Genomic DNA, 23,935 nt, shown 5'->3' on the forward strand with positions numbered 1-23,935 from the left:
AGGTGTTCCTCACTGTCAGAGAGAAAACCACTGACTACACGTGTTTTCACTGTGTTTTGAAATCGGAAACGGGGGCAGCTGGAGGATGCAAGCCAGCCAGCCAGTAGCAGAGAGGACAACGAGCTGCTGGGCACGGGCAGGGTGGAGGCGAGTGGGTGAGTGGGGGGCCTGAGAGATGCTGGGACACCACGTGCTGGTCACCTCGAAACCCACACCTCACGTACCGATCAGCATCCACACGGCAAACCGGACCCATGTGCCCTGGTTCAGCTGCATCATGAGATAGACGTTCACGAAGATGCTCAGGACGGGAAGGACCGGCAAGAAGGGCACCTGCGGGGACAGGCGGCACAGCGTCAGGTGTGACGGGCGGAGAGCGTGAGACAGCAGAACCACCCGAGGGGCGCGCCCTCCCAGGCCTGATCTGGACAGGCGGGGCTGTGTGGGGAGGGGCTGAGTGCCAGGCCCAACTCCGGCACCCCCCATTCCCTCAGCACCCCCAGTACACCCCACAGGCAGACCCTCGCAGGTGGGAGTTTGTTCCGAGCGACACTAATTGCCACAGTGAACTCGCGTCTCACTTCTGAGCTTGCTGAACGATCTTATTATTTGTAGACTCTACGCCTGAAGAGGCCCTGGTCATCTCTGAGGCCTGGTAATGACACACGATCCACCAGGCAGACGTTTACTTATGAAAAGCTTACAGGATGCGGGGCACTGCCCCACCCAAGGGCCTGGGGCCGGCCTTTCTCAGCAGCGCTGTCTGTGCCCGGCTCACATGCCCGAGTTTGGCCAGCAAGCACCTCACTCCGCACACCCAGGCCTGCCGGAGCCCAGCAGAACAGGGTGGCCTCCTGCAGGAGAGTCAGGATCATGGTCTCCAAGGGGTGGGTCCCTCCAGCTGTCAGGCTGAGCTGTTTACCTTGAAGGAGAGCTTGGTCTTGCTCTCGGGCTGCCGCCAAATGATGGCCGTGACCACGGAGCAGAGGAAGGCAGAGCCCATGAGTAGAAAGACTGCCCACAACTCCCCCTTCACCAGGGCGTCCTTGCCAAGCACAGCTGCCATGCAGAAGGTGATGACCAGAAGTGCTAAGAGGGACAGATAGAGAAAACGGCACTTCAGTCATTCCCCAGGTTCCCACAGACAGATCAGTTCTTCCCAAAACCCCGGGAGGGTTGGGCTCCATCTCTGCAAGCACCAATCCCAATTAGGGCAGAAAAACTGACATCGTGGTTCCCCTGGGACCCCAAACACCACATAGGGAAGGGCAGGCTCTTACCTAGGAGGCTGGTTGAGATGTTCACGATCAGCCCGGAGAATTTGGAAGGCTCCGTATTTTTGGGTGAAAGTACGGTTTTCAAAGAAAGCCTCTCTGCTTCCGGTAAAAAGCCCGTCTGAGAATCGCTGCTGCTCACCAATTCATTCTGGTCAACTGGATCGAGCTCATCGCTAGTCCTGGCCATCTGGTATACCGTGTTGGGCTGCTCAGGCTGATATCTGTGAGGCAGCATATTGTTTAGCCATCAGATTAGGCTTTAACTCAGCAGAAGTACACACACTCTAACTCATAGTAAGCCTTCAAAGGGAAGCTGCCTAGGACACAAGGCATGAAATGGGAAGAAGATGGTCAGAATGATACATGTGTGTATGCTAAGATGCTTCAGTTGTGTCCGACTCTTTGCAACTCTGTGGACTGCAGCCCACCAGGATCCTCTGTCCATGGGATTCTCTAGGCAAGAATACTGGAGTGGGTTGCCGTGCCCTCCTCCAGGGGAATCTTCCTGACTCGGGGATCGAACCCGTGTCTCTTATGTCTCCTGCATTGGCAGGCAGGTTCTTTACCACTAACTCTCCGCAAATAGAAACAGAGGAGACCTGGGCCTCACTCCTGCCTCAGGGCAACATCTTCTTCCTTTTATGTCTCTGTTATGAGGCAACTTGACCTCCACCATGAAACAGCCCAGAGGAAGGTGCTGAGACCGTTTCTCTCACTCTGAAAAGCAGCACTAGCCCTTAAGATATGAGGCCACTCACAACAAAACTGCAGTTGTAGGAAGCTAAAATACAGACAGAAATAGAAAGCAATCATATTAGGATCCTATTCCGTGCAGAGAGCCAGAGAAACGTGTCTGCAGGCTGATGGATTTGAGAAATTCTATTTGCATGATTTAATTGGATCAATTTATTTAAAAACTCTAAGTGCCTTGGGATAAATAACTCTCTAAAGCTGGGTGAAGGACCAACCCTGTGGCATGATTTCCAAGACACAAGCCACCTGCAAGTGAAGCATTCATTCTAAATGAGGCTACTTATCTTCCCAGCCAAAAGGAACAGAGCTCCAATCTCCTCCACCAGCTTCAAAACACGCAGTGCTTTATGCATTATTCTGCATATAATCTAAGAGTGAGTATGAAGATACTTCACCATTTTTTTCTTTCACTGACTCACTTAACAAGAAGGTTGGGGGAGACTCGGAGAAGATTGTAGCACTGAGCTCTTGGGAAGAAACACGTGGTCGGAAACACTAGCTCTAGCTGATTCTCCAGAGCCACTACTGAGGCTCAGCCCAGGGACGGTAGCTGCAGAGCATGTTAGGGATGGAATCCATGGCTTGGCAAGATTAAAGCCCTGCAAAGTAGGGGGCCTCTCGCCAGGAGACCACACTGGATGTCTATGCTACCTGAGGTCACCCCTGGGAGCAAGGAAGCAGAGCCCTGTCTCCCAGAGCAAATGAAAATTGGAGCAGAGTGAGCGTGGAGAGAGGGGTGCTGTGGTGGCCAGGAACCCCAGGACACCAAGCCCTGGCCCGGATCTGCTGTGTCATGGCCCTCCACAGGGCCGGCCCCATCCGGACGAGACTCAAAGCAAAACCTGGAGAGTTTTCCTGCACATTACCCCCAGCCCTCCAGGCCCTGTAACGGGACTCTCACCTCCACGGAAGCATCACAGTGTCCCTAGTTCTCCCAGTGCCCACCAGGGCCAGGCCCTAGTTTCCAGTCCAAACTGAGATCGTTACCCTCAGCCTTCAAAAATTCTGATCCAAAGATCCAGCCCCCAGCCATCAAGTTGATAACCTGTCTCTGTCTTCCAGACATCCAGCCAGAAAAATCAGAGCATGTGAGAGAGAGAGAGCTGTGAAGCCACCCCGGACTCCTTTCAAGGCTATTTTCTATAACTATACTTTCAAGCATCAGGTCCCACCCTCTCCCATGCAGTTCCCAAAGGAACGATCCACAGCCTCAAGTTTATAGCGTATAAACCGTTAACATGAACTGGTAGCAGGAAGCTGGCAGGGGGCATCTGCTCTTCTGTCCTGGAACCCAGAAAGCCACACCTACCGTAAGACCAACACGCAGGCAGCCACCAGAGAGTAAGCCAGGAGAGTGCCGATGGACATGAGGTCCACCAGGTCCTTCAGTTCGAAGAGGAAGGCCATCACCGCTGGGGAGGAGGAGACGAAGATCAGGATGGGCCTGAACACACTGGCAGGCAGAGCCACCACCCACCCGTGACCCAGGGCACCAGGGAGAGCCTCCCCTTTCCCCTGCCAGCCCTTTCCATGAAGAAACACAGCAGCACTGCTTAAAAGGAAGGAAAGCTCGGGATTAAACCACATACACAGCTCCCAACAGACAGTAACAATAAATAACATTTATATAGAGAGAGCACTTTTATCAACATGACCCTGTTGACCCCTATGGCAATTCTGCCAGCCATCCCTACACTACAGATGGAGAAAGCAAAGTCCAGACATGTTAAGAGAATTACCTAAGTAAGGGCACATAGCTAATAAGTGGAAAAGTCAGGCACTGAGCTAGGTTCTTATGGCTCTGGTGCAGTATGTCTTCCTCTACACTATGCAGACTCACAGAGAGACATGCACATCTATCTATCCACCCATACACCACCCATCCACCATCCATCCATCGTCCACCCATCCATCATTCAATGGCACTCTTGAGCACACCAGTCAATGGGTGCTAGGTATATGCCACTGAACTTTGGTCTTCCCAAGAATACCACCTGAAGCCTGCATCAGGAGGCAACAATGATGAGGAGCTGGGTGAGGGCAAGTCCGGTGCCCTGGGAGGGCTGACAGGGGCTCCTAACCCAGAATGTGGGCATGGAAAGCGATGTTATTCCCAAACAATACCAGTCCCTTCACCACAACCCCACTTAACGCAAAGCAAAACACGCAGTCTTTTTTGAAAATCATTCCTAGATTTCTTTTTCATTCCTAAATTTTATAAGTGTATGCACGTCTATTTATGTGGATATATGTGTCAAGTTTCCCACTTAAAAAATAACTTGGCTGGATCTACTTTGGGATACTTTCAAAACACATGCAATCAACACAAGTTGAAATATAAACACAAAGCCATTACTTTTCCACAAATACTTCTCAAATCCACACAAACCATGGCAACTAAAACAAATTCAAACTGAGGTTAACTAACAGAATTAAAGAGCAGCAAGGGCCTACTGGATAATTAGAAAACCCACTGTGTATGTATCAAATGCTCACGTCCTCACTCAGAGAAACCTGAGCCAAATTTCTTCCATGGGAGGTGATTCTTAGAAAACTAAAGACTTATATATCACTCTGACCAAATAAATAAAAAGAGCAAACCCTTGGTCTGGTAATACAAGAACTTTACAGGGGCTTTAAAGAGTATAGTTTCATCTCCCTTAATCAGCACAGGAAGGAAATTAAGGCCAGTCTTCAGTATGATCACATTACATGTAAATATTGGGGAAAAAAAAGAAAAAACACTCGCTATTTCCAGTTCCTTAATCCCTTAAACACACGGGTCATATACTGACACACGGTGTCACTTAACCTGCCCACAGCGATCACACTTGAGAATGCAGACTCATACAGCACGTGTGTGAAATAAGAAAAACTGGCTTCCTTTCATTAAACAACATTGACCCATAAAACTAAGCACATTTTGCTAAGGGTGTGGATGCTGTTAACAATTCACTCATTAAGAGGGTCAAACGCCTCTCCTGTGGCTATCTGACAAGTCCCTGTGATCCAGCTGTGGCTGGCATGTGTCCTCATTCACCATGGAGACCTCCTGCTCCACACATGGGCTGGGAGGACCCAGCCAGTCTGGCCCCAACACAAACCGGGAACCGAGAACCGCTGCTGTCCTCCCTGGGCGTGCACCCTCACTCCCCCCTTCTGAGCCTCGGCCTCTCCTCTGTGCACCTGCCTCTGGGCTGTGAAACGCGACTCAAAGAGGAAACAGAAAACCAAGGGTCTCTTTCCAGGGCTGCCCTGGCTTTCAAGGCGCATACAGAGGCCCAAGGGTTCCCCAGCCCTCCGCTCCCTTCTGTCCTCTTGGCAAGGGACCTGATATCGATCCGTCAGATCCACCTCCTCTCATCCTGCCGTTTGTCGTCCATAAGCTCAGGGTGGAGGGCTACCCCAGTCACACCCCCAGTGTCCCCTGGGGAAGAGATGGCATGTTTTATAAAACGCTGATCATAAGGGATTCTCGCTTCCCAGAGAATTCATGAGCTAAGACACACGGAAGGTGAGTTTCCAGCACCGACAAGACAGGGCATGTACCATGAAGGACTTCACCCACCAAGGTCTACTCAGGGACACCTGGGGAAGGGGAAAGACACAGCTCTGAAGGGACAGTGTGCATGCTGAGCTCAGTCCAGTGAGACGGTAATCACTGAAAAATGCAACCTGTTCGAGAATTCCATCACATCCTCTGTGAAACTGGCATCTGCCTTTTGTCAAAAGGCACTCAGTTACCTTGTGACAAACCAGACTCGAAGGGTAAAAACCAAATGTTAAAAAGACCAGTCGCAACTTCTCTCAGACCGGCACAGGTCAAGACATTTCCTTAGGGAGTAATAACCCAACTGTTAAAATCCTGGATAGGACACTCTAGTTCTTACCAGCAATGGCACCCGAGATTAAGGTGGCGATTATCGGTGTTTTGGTCCTGTCGCTGATTTTGGCCAAAAATTTAAACAGCAGCCCGTCTTCAGCCATGGCATAGATAACTCGAGGCATGGGAAACATGGAACCTAAAAGACTAGATGGGAGGAAAAGCGAACCGTAAGAGAGCTCAGGGGAATAAAGGCATCAACACACCGAGCTTGGAGGAGCACTTGCAGCAAGTCTGCACATGTGCGTGAGTGGGAAACGCCTAAGTAAACCAGCGTGGCATCTAGACACAGTTCTATGGAAGAGACGTTCTGCATTTATTCCTGCAATTATCTCCGGCTGAATCAAAAAGAAAAGCGTCACTGCCTTCATGAAAATCTCCCGGAGGTCCACAAATGCCTCCTGTGTGTACAGGCTAGCAGGAAGCATGAGAGCAAAATGTTTCTCATTAAAAGGCATTTGCGGCACTTGCTCCTTTTTAACGGTAGCCTTTGCTTTATGGCCAAAATAAGGGCCGGAGACAGTGATCACAGAGGTGGCCTGGTCCAGCCAGTGGCCACAGTCAGGGACAAGAGAAGCAGCCCTTGCTGAGCCGACAATGCTGAAATGTGGGCCTCGGGCTATTGAGATGAAATGTCCGTAATGCAAAGACAGCCCCAGGGATTGATCGAGAGCAGCCCAAGGGGAGAAGTCCCATGATCAGGGCTGGGTTGGGCTCTACTTCAAAGGGAGAGAGGAGTGGTCACGGCACACCTGCCTTCCCAAGCGTCTCTGCCCCTCACCTGGTAGACAGGGCGCAGAGGGAGCCGACGGCCACCGCATACTTGGCGCCCTCCCAGCCCACGTGCTTGAAGGCATCCGGCAGGGGGCTGTTCTTGTCCAGGCAGAAGTAAGGCATCATGAGGGTAAGGGCGGCCGACACTCCGAAATAGGCGATGAAGCAGATGAGCAGGGATGCGACGATGCCCACAGGGATGGCCTTCTGTGGGTTCTTCACCTCCTCCCCTGCAAGCCATGAGGAGTTCAGCCAGAGGGCTTGAGACCACCCTGCAGCTCATGGCCCTGCGGGGCCAGGGCCCTTCCAGGCTCCGGGGAGCCCAGGGGAGAGGCCCTCAGACCACAAACCACAACACCCACGGGCCCAGGGAAGGTGCTCTCAGCCTTTGCGCTGAGGGTCAGCGAGGAAAAGATAACACACTGGAGGCTGGGAGCCTGGCCCCCTCGAGCACCCGGACAACGTTAGACTAGGTAGCCACACTCCCCTGGAGCGCGCATGAGGTCTGCCATCAGCTGCAGCCACGGTGCCGTCACCCCAGGCCCGCAGGGGACAGGCAAGCAAGTTCCTGTCGGGCAGGCCACTTGGGGAGCAATGAAAGGGGGATTGGCAGGAAGGTGCAAATCCACACTCGGGCACTCAGGAGCAAATGGGCGGCGGCAGGCATGCACATACCCGGGGGAGGGAATCAGACGCCTGGCCAGGTGAGCCCAGGTGTCCCGAGGGCGGTGGACCTACCTGTGGTGGCGATGCAGTCAAAGCCCACGAAGGCATAGAAGCAGGTGGCTGCCCCCGATAGGACGCCGGAGAACCCGAAGGGCATGAACCCACCAACACCGGGTTTCCCTTCCTTTGTGTCACTGAAAGAGAGAGCTGCCGTCAGGGTCACAGCCCTCTGCTTCATGGTCCTGAAGAGGAGCCACCCTGACGGCCACCCCGAGGCCCAGCTAGGCCTGGCCCTGCAGCATCCCCTGTCCGGCAGGACAGCAGCCCCAGGGCCGTGGGCAGACGTAACTCCAGGACCCCACTGGTGACCAAGGGGCCGGGAAACAAATGCCTCTCTGGCCAGAGGCCAGCGCGGGTCATCACCGCAGGGACACAGAGCACAAGGATGGCCAGTGACAGGAAATTCTATCAGCTGGCAGAAACAGTCTCTTCATAACAGTATGAATGCCCTGTGTCATGCATCAAACTGGGACAACCCTGAGGGATGGGATGGGGAGGGAGGTGGGTTCCGGATGGATGGGAGACACATGTACACCAGTGGCTGATTCATGTCAACGTATGGCAAAAAAGACTACAGTATTGTAAAGTAATTAGCCTCCAAATAAAATAAATTAATTAATTAAAAAAAACAAAAACAAAAACAAAAAAACATCAAGAAGACTAAATCTAGACAGACAACCAGGAGACAAGAGGCGCCATCTCCACTCAACTCTTCACCGGCTCACAGTGACTGGTGAGGGGGCCCGTGAAGCTTTCCGAGTCGACTGGGTTACTCCAAAACATATTTCAAATTGGCCCTACTCCGCCCAGAATTAACGGGCGCTGATAAATTTGGCACGAACGAGACTCAGGAATGCTGGGGAGTGACTTATTAAAAGCTCTCAATTCTCTGTAGTCACGTTTCGTCCCCAAAAGGAAGGCTCTTTGTGTTTGAACTGTTGACCATATGGTGTTAGAGCTAGTTTCATGGGTTCGTTTCCTGTCTGCGCTCCAGTTAGTGAACCAGCTGCTGATAAGCACCTGCCCACGGAGCAGGCCATCAGAGGACACGCCGGGCACCCGGGCCTTAATCAGAGGTCAACCCAACATGTGACCACTCGGCTTTCTGGCCTCTCTTGCAGCTGAACGCGGCCCCCCACTGGATTCTGGCCAGGGAGATGTGGGCAGGAGGAACACATCTTCCAGATCTGAGTGCACGGTCCTTGCACTCTGGTCCCTGGTGGGAGAACCGGGCCATGCCTGTGCCCACCCACAGCCCAGCTCTGACCACACTGTGTCCTTGAGGATAATGGGTCAGCGAGGTGGACGATCCAGCCCCTGTAAGCCTGCATGTGTCCACGCTGGCCAGCCACCCCCAACTGATCATTCCTGCAGCTGAGATATCCTTGTAAAGCCACTGCATTTTAGGAGGATCTCTTCAAAGCACCAGTTTAACCTTTAGCCACAATTAAAACAGAATTGTAAACAAAATTAGAACTCCCAGTTCTCCATCCTGAGACCCTAACATGTATCAAAAAATCTGACCAAAGAAAAAAAAAAGGTCAGAGAGATCCATTCCAATGTTTGGCTTTTGTTTCCCGAAACAAGGTGAGCTTGTTGGTAAGGGCGTGCCCAGAGGCCTGCAAAGGCACAGGGTGGAGAGCCGGCCAGTCACCTGCTTCCAGCCCTGGGTGTCCTGAGCCCAATGTGGAAGGACGCTGAGGCCGTGGCGTCTCAGGGCTGACACACCCCCATGGAGTGGGAGTGAAAGAGGTTGTCATCATCACGTTGTGATAACTTCAGTTGTTCTGAAAAACTACTCTGAAGAACACCTGAGATAAAAAGTTCCACCGACTTCTTCGTTCAAGGTGATCAGATAGGAAGGCATTTCAAAAGAAAGAAGCATCCGCGTGGTACCGCAGAGGAAAATCTTCCTTTCCGAAAAGGAAATTCAGAGTTCCATCATCAAAAAGGATACGGGGAAACAGGGACAACTGAGTGAGCCTGACCACGGTCCTCACCGAGGCAGGGTTTTGGAATCAGCATCCAGAGATGCCGCTGTTTCCCCAGCATCTTCCTGTGTCATACAACAGACAGTCAAATACAAGGCAAGAAAACACAAATTTCAGACAAAGGAGACACCCTCAGCTATCTGACTGCAAAAAAAAAAAAAAAAAAAAAAAAACAATTCAGTAATGACAAAATATCCTAGCTCAAATTACATTTTTTAACAGAGACCGTGCTGGACTGTGTTGTGGTAGTCAAGGTCCGCCCTAGCCGCACCACGCCCAGGCGCCCAGAGTCAGAGGGATACCCACTTGTTCAGGCAGAGGTGACCCGACATGTTCCGGAAGTCCTGCTCCGTGAGCTGCCAGTTTTTAATTGATCCTTTCACAAACCCCGACACCATGATGAAGCCCAGCACCAGAACGTTGACACACGTGAATATTTTGTTGACCATGGCTGACTCTTTCACACCCAGAGTTAAAAGTCCTGCAAAAGGGCATAAACAGAAACGGCCTCCGTGCTGACCTCGGGCCAAAGTCCCTCTGGGATGGGGGGTGGGGACGAGAAGGTGACGTTAGAAGAATCTGAGCAGCGTCAAACCTCCGAAGAGGAACGAGGCTGCAGTGACGCTCATCCTAGAGGCAGGGATCAAAACAACCCAAGTCCGTGGGGTGTTGAACAAAGCCATCAGGGCTGGACTTCCAGCCACCTTGTGGAATTGAGACAACAACCAGGAGCACCCCAGGGACAGCAGGGCTGGGGACGTCTGAGCCAATGGCTCCCCTCAACAGCAAAGCCCTCCCTGCGATGAAGGGAGGCTCTCCCCGAACCTCCATCACTGAGAACCACCCAGTGGGTAGGAGTTCATTTCCTCCAAGGAGACACTCTGTTCAGTGTCTCAAGAGAAAGAGAGAGTTCTCCAGACATGGAATCATTCAGATGCTCTGTGGGGTATTAGCAGTGTCCGCAGTGACGGCCACCTGGGGGTCCTGCCACAGAGTCCCCCTCCTGGGACTCAGTGCACGTAGACTGTCTGAGCCAGACCAGCTCTACCTCGAAAACTCGAGATAAAAAAGTACTGGGTGAAAAAGCACACGTGACACTATGCAAGCTGCAGATCCACCCTGGGGAACACAGGACACACGTCTGTGGTGAACCCTCGGCCAGGAAAGAGTCAGGGAAGGTGCCCAGTGACACGGGACCACCGATCTGACTGGACATCTCTTACACATTTTAACATAAAAGATGCCCTACGTCAGACTGATTTCTGAAATACAGACATTAGAAGGGCATGGAGCAATTCAGGGAACACATCACACTCCGCTGTGTTTGTTCTTCAGCCTCCCACCTTCCTGTCCTTATGAAAATCTCACTCGTGAAGACTTAATTTCTGATCCGTGTTCCCGCCAGCTGGACCAGATGTACCACTGAGACTGACCCTGTGCAGAACGATTTCAATTACATGGTGTGTAAAACAAGGCACGGATGTTTTTAAAACCCATCCCAAATCTTCTAACCTCAAAAGAGAATTTATCTGAGTTTCTGCTTAATGGGTATATTAACAGAACTCCCAACTTGGTGGCTGAGACTCGGGTCAATGTCACTAAGAAGAAGCTGCCATCAGCTGTGTTCAAGCCCTGTCTGCAATTTAAAAATCCTGTGCCAGCAACTTTGTGGGGAAACTTCATTATTTAAGGAGGTGTTTTGCCAGCTGGTTGGGTGCAAACCCCCTGAGCTGTCTCCAATCCCAAGGTGCAGTGAGCATCGGGCCTGGTTCCTCCATGTCGTCCTGGCTGACAAAGGCCAACTCTCGTTTCTAAATGGTCATCCACTGAGTCAGAAGAACTTGTATTCCTGGGTCACCTCCATACAAAGCCTGCAGCCCTAATGAAATCCTACTCTACAAACATGCAAACACCTGAGAGTCTCTTTTAATTAAACAGCACACAACTCAACCTATTCAATAGGCCAACCCTATGTGAATCTCTGAGAAGCCACTTTGACCAAAAAAAAAGAAAAGATGTCTGCATCAATTAAAGAAGACAAGAAAACGGGGGGATGGGAGAAAGAGAAAAGGAGGGAGCCTGAGCCTCACCCCAGACTCCTGGTCCCCCTCCTGATGCACCCGACATGTGGCTGTACCTGTGAGGATGAGAATGATGATCACGGCAAATATGTCCGGGTACTCAGCCAGCACCCCGGGTGCATGCAGGGCCATGTACGTCCGCAAGAACTTCTCCATGGGCTTCCCAATCAGCTCATCAAACGTCGCACTCCAGGCCCGCGCTACGCTCGAGGTACCTGCGGAGAAACACACTGTCAGATGGAAGAGAAGGCAACAGTCAACACAGCGCCTGTTGTCAATGTCTGCAGCACCCGCAGGGGCTCACAGCCTGCGGGTGCTGGGGAGCAGGGACCCCCGCGGCAGCCGCCGCACTCCAGGATGTGCTGACCAAGAAGGGAGGGCTGGCTGGAGTCTGCAGAGAAGCCAGACGTAGGCCCTGGGACGAAATGCATTCTCCATCACAACCAACACAAATGTGTGTGAGTGTGAGAGTGTGTGTGTGAGTGTGAGAGTGTGTATGTGTATGTGTGTGTGTGTGTGTGTGTGTGTATGTACCGTGTGTTTTGAACCTACGTGTAGCTGAATCATAGTAAAATTTAACAAAATAACACCATCCTGACCGCCAAGAGGCGCTCTGACAGTACTGAACTCTACCTATTTTATTTCACTGTAACAAGAAATCCTGGGGACAGACCATTCAGGGGACCTCACGACCCACCCCTGGGCTGCAATAGGCAGTGGGGGCCACATTCCTCCCCGAAGACCCTCAGCAGCCAAGCTGACAGGGCCTGCCTCCCAGAGGGGGGCCGGGGGATCAAGGGCGGTGGCTCAGGGCTGGCCTCCTCCCCTAGCAGCCAAGTGGCTGGCTCACCAACTCCCGCCCCCGCCCCTGCCAGAGTCAGCCACCTCTGCCGCTCTGTGCCAGGCCTGGGGCGACCACGGGCCCCGAGGCTCTGACTGCACGGAACAACAACAGGTGTGGAGTCCAGCACCCCCCACCACCACCCCAACAGCCAAGAGCACCCGACTGTTCTCTCAATCCGAGTAACACCCATCACTGCTTTTCCAGCAACGCTTCCCGGGAAATGCTACTAAAGTTCCAGTCACCACAAAAGGCGTCTTCCTTTATTTGTAAAGGGTGCCTTGCTGGTAACTGTCACCTGTTGGTTTAGGAAAGGCAGGAGCTTCACGCTCACCATTCTGTTTTATTCACAGGCAAGCTCTCTGGAAATGTAAAGGCTCTTTTAAAGTAGCCGCATTCCCACCAAGAGGCTGGGCTGTCAGGCTAGGTAATTTCTAATTTCTTCTTTGTGCTTTTCTGCATTTCTTAAATTTTTCTGTTTACTTGAGTAATTAGGAAAAAGACTGAAAGAGACGAGGTCCTTTTTTCACTAGCTACGAGCGGCCTGATTCTGCATCTCTCTGTGCTAACAAGACTGGCCTCTTGGGGGCTGGGCTTGTTCCCACTGGGTCCCACATGCGGCAGGCCTCCACCTTGCACCAAAGGAAAAGGGAAAGCTTGCAGCAGTGAGGGGAGGCAGGAGGTGCCAAGCTGGGGGGGCAGCCAGACCCCGTGGGTCTGGGGATCCAGGCTGGGGCGGGAACACCAGGAGGGAGGTGGGGTACGGCGTGGAGACCTACCGATGATGTAGGACAGGATGAGGTTCCAGCCGGTGATGAAGGCCCAGAGCTCGCCCACGGTGACGTAGCTATAGAGGTAGGCCGAGCCCGTCTTGGGGACCCGCGCGCCAAACTCGCCGTAGCAGAGGCCAGCCAGCACGGAGGCCAGTGCGGCGATGAGGAAGGAGATGACAATGGCGGGGCCAGCGTCCTCCCGCGCCACGGCCCCGGCCAGCACGTACACGCCGGCCCCCAGCGTGCTGCCCACCCCCAGCGCCACCAGGTCGAACGTGTTCAGGCATCGCGACAGCCGGCTCTCCTCGCGGCTGCAGTCCACCACCTTCCGCCGCAGCATCTGCCGCCCGACGCCCTTCAGCACGGTGCACCCCATCCCGCGGCTGCAGGTCTGTGGAGGGGAGGACAGAGGCGGGAGCTGCATTAGCGCTCTGGTCTCACCCAGGGACCCCTTCATCGCAGCAGGTGGGCCACGTGGTCCCACACTGTCACTGGTGGCTAAAGCCTCACCTCTCACGATCCCACCACCCGCGGGCAGAACACCCACCCACGGATTCCCCGGCCTCAGGTGTGACCAGCGGGAGAAACACCCAGAGGCCAACCCACCTGCTGATGGGACTCTGGTCTCTTGAGCCCCCACACTGATTTCAGTTCCCAATCGAGAGCCTTCTCCAGGCAGAAATAGCAAGAGAAGCGCAATTAAGCCCATTGTTCCTGCTGAGAGTCATACAATTCACCAGGAAAAGTAAGCTGTCATTCTAAGGGTATGGATTTCCCAGGTGGCTCAGACAGTAAAGAATTCACCCGCCAATGCAGGAGACGCAAGTTTGATCCCTGGGTCGGGAAGAAACCCTGGAGAAGGAAATGGCAGCCCATTCCAGTATTCTTGCCTGGAGAATCCCAGGGACAGAAGAGCCTGGCAGGCTACAAGTTCATGGGGTTGCAAAGAGCTGGACACGACTGAGCGACTAAACAACAACATTCCAAGTGTGCTGTTGTGGAAGGCAAACCAAACTAAATATGAATTTAACTATCAGAGCCCAGAGGCCTTCAATGGCAGTGACAACACTTTTCAGACCTTCCCGGGACCAAGCAGGAGCCAGGCTGTCTCCAGCTTACCAAAGAGTATGCCCAGAGCAGAAAAGCATTGAACTGTTACGAGTTAGGGCCCCTTGTAACTGTCGTTACTCTGGGAAGCACTTTTCCTCTGCACAAAAATGCGGGCAGAGTGCTATGTGATACAGTCCAGATGGTGCACACAGGGTCCAGTCATCGGCCTTCACAGGAACCTTATCACTCCATGGGGCCCAGGATGCCACCCACTGAACCACATCCTGGTCAGCACCCTCTGGGAGACCCTGGCCAATCACAGGAGAATTCGTCCCAAGGGGGCGAGGCCTGCCCAGAGCCCCAAGGAGGGGGAACCAGAGCCCCGATTCCAAAGAGGACAGTGTGGGAAGCGGGAACCCTGGCAGAACATCACCCCGGCCAGGCGGCCAAGGTCCACATCAGGAAGTGACAGGTTATAGTCGAGCGTATGATGCAATGAGAAGGGAGAGAGAGCTTCCTCCCCAAAGCCGTAACCCCAGGCTAATCCTGAGAAAAGTATCAGACAAATCTCAGAAGAGGAAATCTCTACAAAGCACCTGCGTTTCGCTCCTGGTGTGTGTGTGCACGTTCTTTTCAGTTGCGCTCAGTCCTCGGGTGTCATCAAGAACAAGAGAAGCCCGTGAGTTGGTGCAAACAGGAGGAGCCTCAGGAGACAGGACACTAGCCTAGAGGACGGGATGAGGCCCCGGGATGGGAGGAGGACAGCGGGGAGAGCTCAGGAAGCCTGAACAAAGCACAGACTCCAGCTGTATCCATACCAGGCGGTTGGCCACAGCCGAAATATCACACCAGGGTTAAGACGCTAATCTCAGATGAAACGGTGTGGGCGTGCAGGAACTACCCTCACGGTTTTCCTGCAAACCTAAACGTGTGCAGAGACAAGCTACCATTATGACTCTGAGCCACGAGAAATTCACCTTGATGACCAATTGGTGTTGCCTGATCTACCTCACTTTGCTGCAGTTAAGTGACCGGAAAGCGCAATTGTCTCAGTGGAGACAGCAGATCTGGCAGAGTCCGTACCTAATCATCTGGAACCCTGGACTGCCTGCCCACACCCCTGTGGGCCGGTCCCCTGCCCGGCCTCAGGCCAGGCCCCCTGCGAGTCACAGAGGGACTGGTGGGGGTCCTCTCCACATTTTATCTGATGGGCCAAGAGAAGAGAAAAAAACACTTTCTTGAGACTCAAAAGTTTTCAGCTAGAATGGGGAATAAACTCCTCCGGTCGGAAACCCTTCATGTAAAGATGACGAAAAATAACGCAGAGAGCCAAGAGTCAAATGGGGTCACGAGCTCGGAAGGTGCAGGGGGGCCAGCTCCATATCTGGGTCTGGCATTGGTGGGTGGGGGAGGTAGGAAATGATATCACCCTTGGTGAGGGGGGCGGAAGTGGGAGGAAATGAGGGAAGATGACCTTATTAGTGGAACAGCAGCGGAGCAGGAAAGTCAGAGGTCTGATAAGAGCCGAGAGGGCAGGGACGGAACAGAAGACACAACAGAGAGCGCCGGTGCCCGGGATGCTTGCAGCCACTCGCTGGCCCATTGCTGGTGCTCGGTCGGGAGCCCCGAGCCCTGAGGGGTCCCAGCAAGGCGGCCGTGCTGGGGGAGCAGGTGCTGAGGACCCGCTGGGGACCAGCACTGTCTGGGAAGCCCGGGGTGCAAGTCCTCCTGGTCCTGCCTTCTTCTTTCTTCCTTCCAGAATTTCCCTGAATTCATTCAAGCCAGACTATGAACCACAACAAAGCCTATAATAAACCACTGCTTGGATAACAAGTTAAAAGGGAAGATGCACCATTTCAACACCACCCTCAGCGGAAGGGCTCTGCCAGGGACAGTGGGAAAGGCGGTGAATAACTTGGCAGCATCATCTCAGGGAAAACCCAGAAGGGAAGTGAAGCCTGAGAGCACCTGACGACCCGCCCTGCTTCTAAAGTGATTGGTAAATGGGACTGACGTTTAGAGAGGGCAGGCACCCACTCCCACACTCTCCTAAGTTCAGTTCAGTCACTCAGTCATGTCCGACTCTTTGCGACCCCATGGACTGCAGCATGCTAGGCCTCCCTGTCCATCACCAACTCCTAGAGCTTGCTCAAACTCACGTCCATTGAGTCAGTGATGCTATCTAACCATCTCATCCTCTGTCATCCCCTTCTCCTCCTGCCTTCAATCTTTCCCAGTATCAAGGTCTTTTCAAATGAGTCAGTTCTTCCCATCAGGTAGCCAAAGGATTAGAGTTTCAGCTTCAGCATCAGTCCTTCCAATGAATATTCAGGACTGATTTCCTTTAGGATGAACTGGTTGGATCTCTTTGCAGTCCAAGGGACTCTCAAGTCTTCTCTAACACCACAGTTCAAAAGCATCAATTCTTCGGTGCTCAGCTTTCTTTATAGTCCAACTCTCACATCCACATGTGACTACTGGAAAAAACCATAGCTTTGACTAGATGGACCTTTGTTGGCAAAGTAATGTCTTTGCTTTTTAATATGCTGTCTAGGTTGGTCATAGCTTTTCTTCCAAGGAGCAAGCATCTTTTAATTTCAGGGCTGCAGTCACCATCTGCAGTGATTTTGGAGCCCCCCAAAATAAAATCTTTCACTGTTTCTGTTTCCCCATCTATTTGCCATGAAGTGATGGGTCTAGATGCCATGATCTTCGTTTTCTGAATGTTGAGTTTGAAGCCAACTTTTTCACTCTCCTCTTTCACATTCATCAAGAGGCTCTTTAGTTCCTTTTCACTTTCTGCCATAAGGGTGGTGTCATCTGCATATCTGACATTGATATTTCTCCTGGCAATCTTGATTCCAGCTTGTGCTTCATCCAGCCCAGCATTTCTCATGATGTACTCTGCATATAAGTTAAATAAGCAGGGTGACAATATACAGCCTTGACATACTCCTTTCCCTATTTGGAACCAGTCTGTTGTTCCATATCCAGTTCTAACTGTTGCTTCCTGACCTGCATACAAATTTCTCAAGAGGCAGGTCAGGTGGTCTGGTATTCCCATCTCTTTCAGAATTTTCTCCTAGATGTAGTTTTTAGTTCATAACAAATGGATTCTCTCCTCAAAACGATAAAAGCCAAGTGCATAGCAAAGACACTGCAATTGAACAGCACGGTCTTTCCTTGGCTTCCCAAAGTGACCCAGGAGGCTAGAGCGAGCACCACCTTCCTCTGAAAGACCACTCTACCCTGGGCTCTGGGAAGGGCTGGTCCACAGTCCACACACCTTTCTCACAGGGGCTGCTGTCTGGGGAAGAAGCCAGAGCTGCCCGAGTGACTGTGCTGGGACACCTGGCAAAGGGCATGCCGGGGCACACCTTCTGAGAGCCCACTGACCTCATTACAGGCCGAAATGAGCCCCCTGGACACTGCAGATGCAGTGAACATGCCACATGCCCCTGGTTACCCCTCTCCATGAACCCACTTAACCAACCCTGGGGACCCAGCACCATCTTTAACATAAAGGGGCCGGGGCACTGAGTTCTGTACATTCAGACCCAGACACTGGACTGCAAACACGTGAAAGGGACTTTTTGGTTGAGACTCCCTGGACATAGCTGACTTCTTATAAGTGGGGAGACAGCAGCCACTGTTTCTCAGGAAGAGTCCTAGGCTGGAGGGAAGTGCTCGGGTGCAGTGAACAGGAGCGCAGGAGGGCTGGCTGTTTCCTCCTGGGCTGCCTCTCCAGCACGCCCTCTCTGTCTGGGGAAAGGGCAAACCCAGTCCCTTGGAAACCACTGGGGCAGGAACGCAACCAGTCGCCGCCGAACCCCAGGGCTGAGAGTGCGGACAGCACGAGTGCCGTGTCCAATTCTACTTCCCAGGGTGGGAGACATTGAGATGCTCACTAACCCCGCCCTGGGTTTATTTTAAAGTAACGTCCTTTCTTTCTCCTTGGCAGTAACGGAAAAATCTGTGTTCTCCAGGCAGCATCATCTGTCGGTATTGTGCACATTACCCCACAACTCACGTTCGTGCCCGGACTCCTGAGCTGCTCATTCAGCCAACAGCTGAAAACAAATGAAACTTCTCCATGTAAAACCAACTGAAGCACGCCAGCCTCGCCAGTGTCAGGCTCGGACAGACTTCCTGCAGTCAGGATTTACGCAGAAAGCCCCCAGTTTGCATTGACAGCATTATCTGGAAATCACGTTATCCTGTCTCCCAGGGAGAAATTTCTGCAACAGTCGAGAGCTACACTTTCATTCCAGTTTTTGACAGGAATCCTGTAACAGCAAGAGCTTTGGCTCTCTCTCACTCCCGACTCACACATTATGGAAGAATGTCTTCTTAGAAAAGCAAAGGAAATCTGTCCCTTTCCCACAGAATTTCTAACTCCAAGTTTGATTCCAGTGATCACTATATAACAGTTGGAGCAAGATGGCCCAACGGGTCCAGACTGCTGAGATAAAGACTTTAGGATGCGGTGTTGAAGGTGTCTGACACAGGCAGGCAGGTGTGAACTGTATGATTTTTTTTTCACTCAAATTTAATGACAGTCCCATTACCGAAAAAGAAGAGCTTAATGGCTTCATGGAGGGAGGGGAAGAGGTCACAGACGGAGGCTGTGATAGATACCAAGTTCATAAATTCTTTGGAGAAAGTCTTAACATTGACATTTGATTCTTCATACGTCTGCTTTTTTTTTTTTTAAGTGGTCATTATATTTGGGAGTGGTCCCAAGCAGGGGAGTCATGTAGAGTAAACCCTGTCGTTCCTGCAGGAGACAGACGCGCTGAGGTCCACACAGGACGCTGACCGGGGACGGGTGGTCCCCGGGTCCCCTTCAGCCGAGTGGGGCAGGGCTGCCCAGGAGTCCTGAAGGCTCTGGAACACCTGCAGCTTTAATGAGGAAGGGAGCAGAGGTGAAGCCATCTCAACCAGACGTGGTCCAAATCGAGAGCGTTCCAGGTCACGGGCCATGGCAGAGGAGGAGAGATGCACGCAAGGAATGCAATCTGTGTTGAAGGAAGTTGTTCTCCAAGCCAGATCCACTTCCCCCAGGTGTCAGGAGGTCCAGGTGCAAGAACTTTTAAGTTAAAAAAATAAAACGAGGATGGAGGGGACTGGTTGACGTAGATGAAGACCCAACACGTGGGCGTGTGGAAGGAGATTAAGGAAACGACAGAACTGAACCTGGTTCACAGTGGGGCCGCGGGGAGGCGAGGGGAGGAGGGGACCACAGGGCAGTGAAGGTTTGCGGTGGCTGGGGGCCAGCCACACCCCCATGAGATGTGACCTCAGGACTCGGACTCTTTTAAAGTCCCCCGGGATCTACACTCATCTGACCCCAGGCAGCAATGGACAAGCTGAGGGCAGAATGGAACTCCTCCTGAATTCAGGGAATCTCCCTTTTGGTATGATGCCCTGGGCTGACACAGCCAGGCTTAGGGGAAAGCAGAAACACAGTCCCAGCTGAAGAGGCAGAGAGTCGGGGCCAGTAACTTGGTGGAGGGCATGCAGCCAACAAAAGATGGGAGTCGGGGCTCAAACCCATGCCTCACCACCTGCAGAGCCTGCGCTGTCCTCTGAGTCAGGATGCCCGGGGCCCCGGGAGTGTGGAGCGGGTGCGGGGAGAGGCTGGGCAGCTAACTGGCAGTGGGTGGGAGGGTGGTGGTGGTGCAAGCCCCCATCTTGGAGCTAAGCGTCGACACGTCCCACCGGCAGGGCCTCACCTAATCGCCTCTGCCCCCAGCACCTACAAGGCCCACGAGCAGAACTTACGGGACCAGACCTCGTACAGGGCCCATAGCTCACACTCAGTACGATTACTGACTTAATTTCAGGAAACTTAACAGGACACTGGCTGGACGTCTGTCCTTCATCTTAGGCAACATCCTCACCATTGCCTCCAATGACTCAAAAGGGTCTGTCCGTCAAAGGAGATCGTCTGTCCTTCATCTTAGGCAACATCCTCACCATTGCCTCCAATGACTCAAAAGGGTCTGTCCGTCAAAGGAGATCGTCTGTCCTTCATCTTAGGCAACATCCTCACCATTGCCTCCAATGACTCAAAAGTCTGTCCGTCAAAGGAGATCTCATTTGCTGAATATTCAAAGGTTTGAGTCACCAAAGAGTCCAGTTCTGTTTCTCTAAATGAATACACATGTAAGAAGATGCTATTTGGGTTAAAATTCAACCCAAGCAACAAGGAGTTGCGTCTGAGGCCTTAAAAGTTTCCCAACAGTTCCTTCTGTTGTGGGAGGTACTCCACTGTGGGGACAGCTGGTGTCCCTGTCATCTCTGCCCAGGGTTCCTTGGGTTAAACTAGTGCATGTCTCTGGGGCCTCAGTTTCCACATCTGAAAAACGGGGTGACTCTCTGGTCCTGCCTTGACAGATAAGGCACAAGGAGTATACTAAGACGGCTTCCCTAGTGGCTTGGTAAAGAATCTGCCTGCAATGCAGGAGATACGGGTTCCATTCCTGGGTCGGGAAGGTCCCCTGGAGGAGGGCATGGCAACCCACTCCAGTATTCCGGCCTGGAGAATCCCATGGACAGAGGAGCCTGGCGGGCTACAGTCCATGGGGTCGCAAAGAGTCAGACACGAGTCAGCATACACAGGCAGGCATGCTCAGAGGCAAGTTCTTCCCAGGCAGAGTCAGCTCTGGTTCTTTCTTCTAAGTCTCAGCACCTGCCTATCGCCTCTCCCTCACAGAAGCAAGGCAGAAAAATTCTGGCAGCTTGAGGTCCCCATTACACGGCGGTCATGAACTGACGCCTGGCCTGACACTGTCAACGTTGCTGGCTTACCCACACCCAAGCTTGTCCACAGCGTTTGCCCACATCCAAGAGAGACAGCAGACAAGAAGCCAGTGGACGACCCAGTAAGTGCATCCTCACGAAAATCAGATAAAATCTAGGAATGCTTCCTCCTGCAGCCAGCAGGATGTGACTAAGTCTTTTCGTCTCCCAACAGTGTTTCCATCACCAGGGAAGCCGTGCTTTATCACACCAGGGAAGCCGTGCTTTATCAAGACACACGCCCCGGTTCTGCGTGTGGAAACACGTTACAACAGAAGCCTGTGTTTCATGAGGGGCTCAGAGTTCCTCCAACACGTGCCTTAGTGCTTCTCACTTCTCTGGGATGGAAAGAAGCGAACGTGCGCCACCTGATTCACTGAAGCCGGTGACGGACAAACTCTGTAGGTAGGCCCGGGGCCGAGGGACGGCCCCCCGGCTCAGGGCAGGGTCCATGAGCCAGAGCCCAGCAGGGGCCTGGACCTGAGTGGGGTGCGGGTGAAGAGGGGCTGGTGAGCGGGCTTTGTAAAGTTGCGTGTGTGCGAACTGTGGACACTTCGTCTGGCTCTCCAACCTCAAATGGAAATGTCTTAAATAAAGTTCCCCCGGGATCAGAATTCAGACTTACTGGCAGAACGCTGTTTCTTTAGTTCTCCAGGCTCTAAGGAATCCTGAAAAGCATATTAGAGATTTCAGAGGCTCCTTCTCCAAATGTCCTCTTTCACAAAGCGCCAGGACAGCCGGCCCCTGGAACCAAGCAAGGCGGGGACTCCTGCCCAGCAGATCTGACTTCACTGCTCGGTCACAGACCATTATTTTCCCATTTACTCAGTTACTCACTCAGCAAACTCTCACAGATTCACCTACTTACCCGTAAGCCTGGGGCCACTGTAATCCTCAAATACCTGTCACTTCCTCCCTTACCCCAGTCTTCCCACTGCCACAGGCTACTCTGAAAAAACTCAGAATTTCTAGAAAATGCACTGGCTCAAAAGTAAAGTAGCTGTGAGAAGTCAGGGACAGCTTCCCCAAACCGATCTGGAAAAGAGACTCTCGGGAGCTGGGGTCCACCTGAAACCAACCCGACACACAGCTCCTCGCCACACACACAAACACACGCGCGGGTTCACTTTGTCCTCGCCAGAGACCAGCAGAGGCACAGGCCTCCCTGCTCTCCCAGGAGGATGGGTGGACCCCCAGCCACAGTCACCTCACTTTAAGTAGGGAGCCAAGATTTGAACCCACATCCTCGGACTCCAGGAGCCCTGTTCCATGGCAGGTGCCAGAGTGACACGACTTGGACCAAATATACTCTTTTTCCCGCCTGACAACACTCAACTTTGTCACTTATCTGAAATCCTACAAATAAGGGAGTCACATGAGTTAAGACAACCTCTTTCTGAATGCCACTACTCCTGTCGAGTCCAGTCAATGAGTTACTCACACGGTGGGGTGGATCTGCGTCACCCGCCCACTTCCCGCAGCCGCTGGCCAGGAGCCACTGGCTTTGAAGCAACAGGCGCTTTCTCTGGGTCTGAGGACAAGGAGGTAACTGGGGCAGCAGAGCCCAGCAGGGGCCTCAGGGGAGAGTTCTGGAAAGCACACAGAGGGCAGGGGCCTGGAGAATCATATGGAGGAAAAGCTGCCAAAGAGACAGATCAAATATTGCATTGGGAGAGCGCGTGTCTCTGAGAAAAGCAGGAGGACAGAGTCAAATGAGCCTGGCAGCAGCCCTAAAAAATAACAGGAACACACACGAGTGTGCGTGTATACTCAGACTGGTAGAAAATAACAGGAACACACATGTGTGAGTGTATACTCAGACTGGTAGAAAATAACAGGAACACACGTGAGTATGAGTATATACTCAGACTGGTAGAAAATAACAAGAACACACACGTGTGAGTGTATACTCAGACTGGTCCAAGAAAATAACAGGAACACACGCGAGTATGAGTGTATACTCAGACTGGTTGAAAATAACAGGAACACACATGTGTGACTGTATACTCAGACTGGTTGAAAATAACAGGAACACACGTGTGTGTGTATACTCAGACTGGTAGAAAATTAACAGTAACACACACAAGTGTGAGTGTATACTCAGACTGGTCTGGAAGGAGAATCAAGGCAGTGTCTGTGGACAGATTACTGGCATTTTCGCCAGCATTTTAACATTCTTTCAGTGACTGCTTACTGCTTCTGAACTGAGGGGAAGGAAATCTCTTAAAGAGTCCGCCTGGGAGGTACCTGGGTACGTGGAGTTTCATTACGTTTTCTCTCTGCATACGTGCACACTGAGAAATTCCCCAAAGCAAGAGAGAGGATTTCCTGTTGGGCTGACCCAGAAAACAACAAGGAAACTCCTCTGGAGACCTGCACCCCCAGGGCAGCCCCTTGATGCTAAGACATGGCTGTGTACAAAGTCTCTTACGCATGATTAGGTTGAGCTATATGAAACTATCAATATTCGGCCAATTTTTTTTAACTAGAGAAACAGCCAAGAGGAAAGGATTTGTAATAGGCAGTCGTGGACCATGTCCCTAGACATTTCTCTGGGCCTAAACTGTACCATTTGGGGACTTTGCCTGAAATTACAGAAACCAATGTGAGTTCCAAAGAAGAGGTTAAAGAAAAGCGAAGAACAAAGTGGTTTGCAGGTTATTCAAAAGCTGGGAGAGAGAAACCAGCAGACACGTGTTTCTGTGCTATCCATGGTGCGGGACATATGGGAAATTTCAGGTTCACCCTCCCCACTTTTCGGCAGGTCACACGCTCACCTGCCTGAGAGGCACAGCTCAGGCCCACCAGGCTGAACAGGTGAGGCTGGGCTGGGCTGCGGGGAGCAGCCAGGAGAGCTGCGGCTGGGCGTCTGAGGGATGCACACTTGAGATGTAAACCTTTTATGTAAAGGAAGGGTTGAGGGCATCAACCACATACCACCATGAGGATTAATCAGGTCTTACTGGGCAGGACAGACCCGAG

At 52.3% G+C, this 23,935-nt stretch overlaps 1 protein-coding gene across 2 annotated transcripts in view; it reads right to left on the reverse strand.

The window, feature by feature from the left end:
• SLC7A1 (solute carrier family 7 member 1) overlaps positions 1-23,935 on the reverse strand; it is a 60,540-nt gene that overhangs the window by 3,488 nt on the left and 33,117 nt on the right. For both annotated transcript variants that reach the window (XM_025262892.3, XM_025262891.3), the window contains 10 exons: positions 13,106-13,490; positions 11,542-11,700; positions 9,711-9,885; positions 7,426-7,547; positions 6,695-6,917; positions 5,921-6,060; positions 3,340-3,442; positions 1,281-1,498; positions 923-1,089; positions 225-333 (listed from right to left, as the gene is read on the reverse strand). In XM_025262892.3, coding sequence (XP_025118677.1) covers positions 225-333; positions 923-1,089; positions 1,281-1,498; positions 3,340-3,442; positions 5,921-6,060; positions 6,695-6,917; positions 7,426-7,547; positions 9,711-9,885; positions 11,542-11,700; positions 13,106-13,475 — 1,786 coding nt within the window. In that variant the 5' untranslated portion in view covers positions 13,476-13,490. The remainder of the gene's footprint in view (positions 1-224; positions 334-922; positions 1,090-1,280; positions 1,499-3,339; positions 3,443-5,920; positions 6,061-6,694; positions 6,918-7,425; positions 7,548-9,710; positions 9,886-11,541; positions 11,701-13,105; positions 13,491-23,935) is intronic.

This window comes from Bubalus bubalis, chromosome 13 (assembly GCF_019923935.1).
Source record: "Bubalus bubalis isolate 160015118507 breed Murrah chromosome 13, NDDB_SH_1, whole genome shotgun sequence".
Taxonomy (NCBI): Eukaryota; Metazoa; Chordata; class Mammalia; order Artiodactyla; family Bovidae; genus Bubalus; species Bubalus bubalis.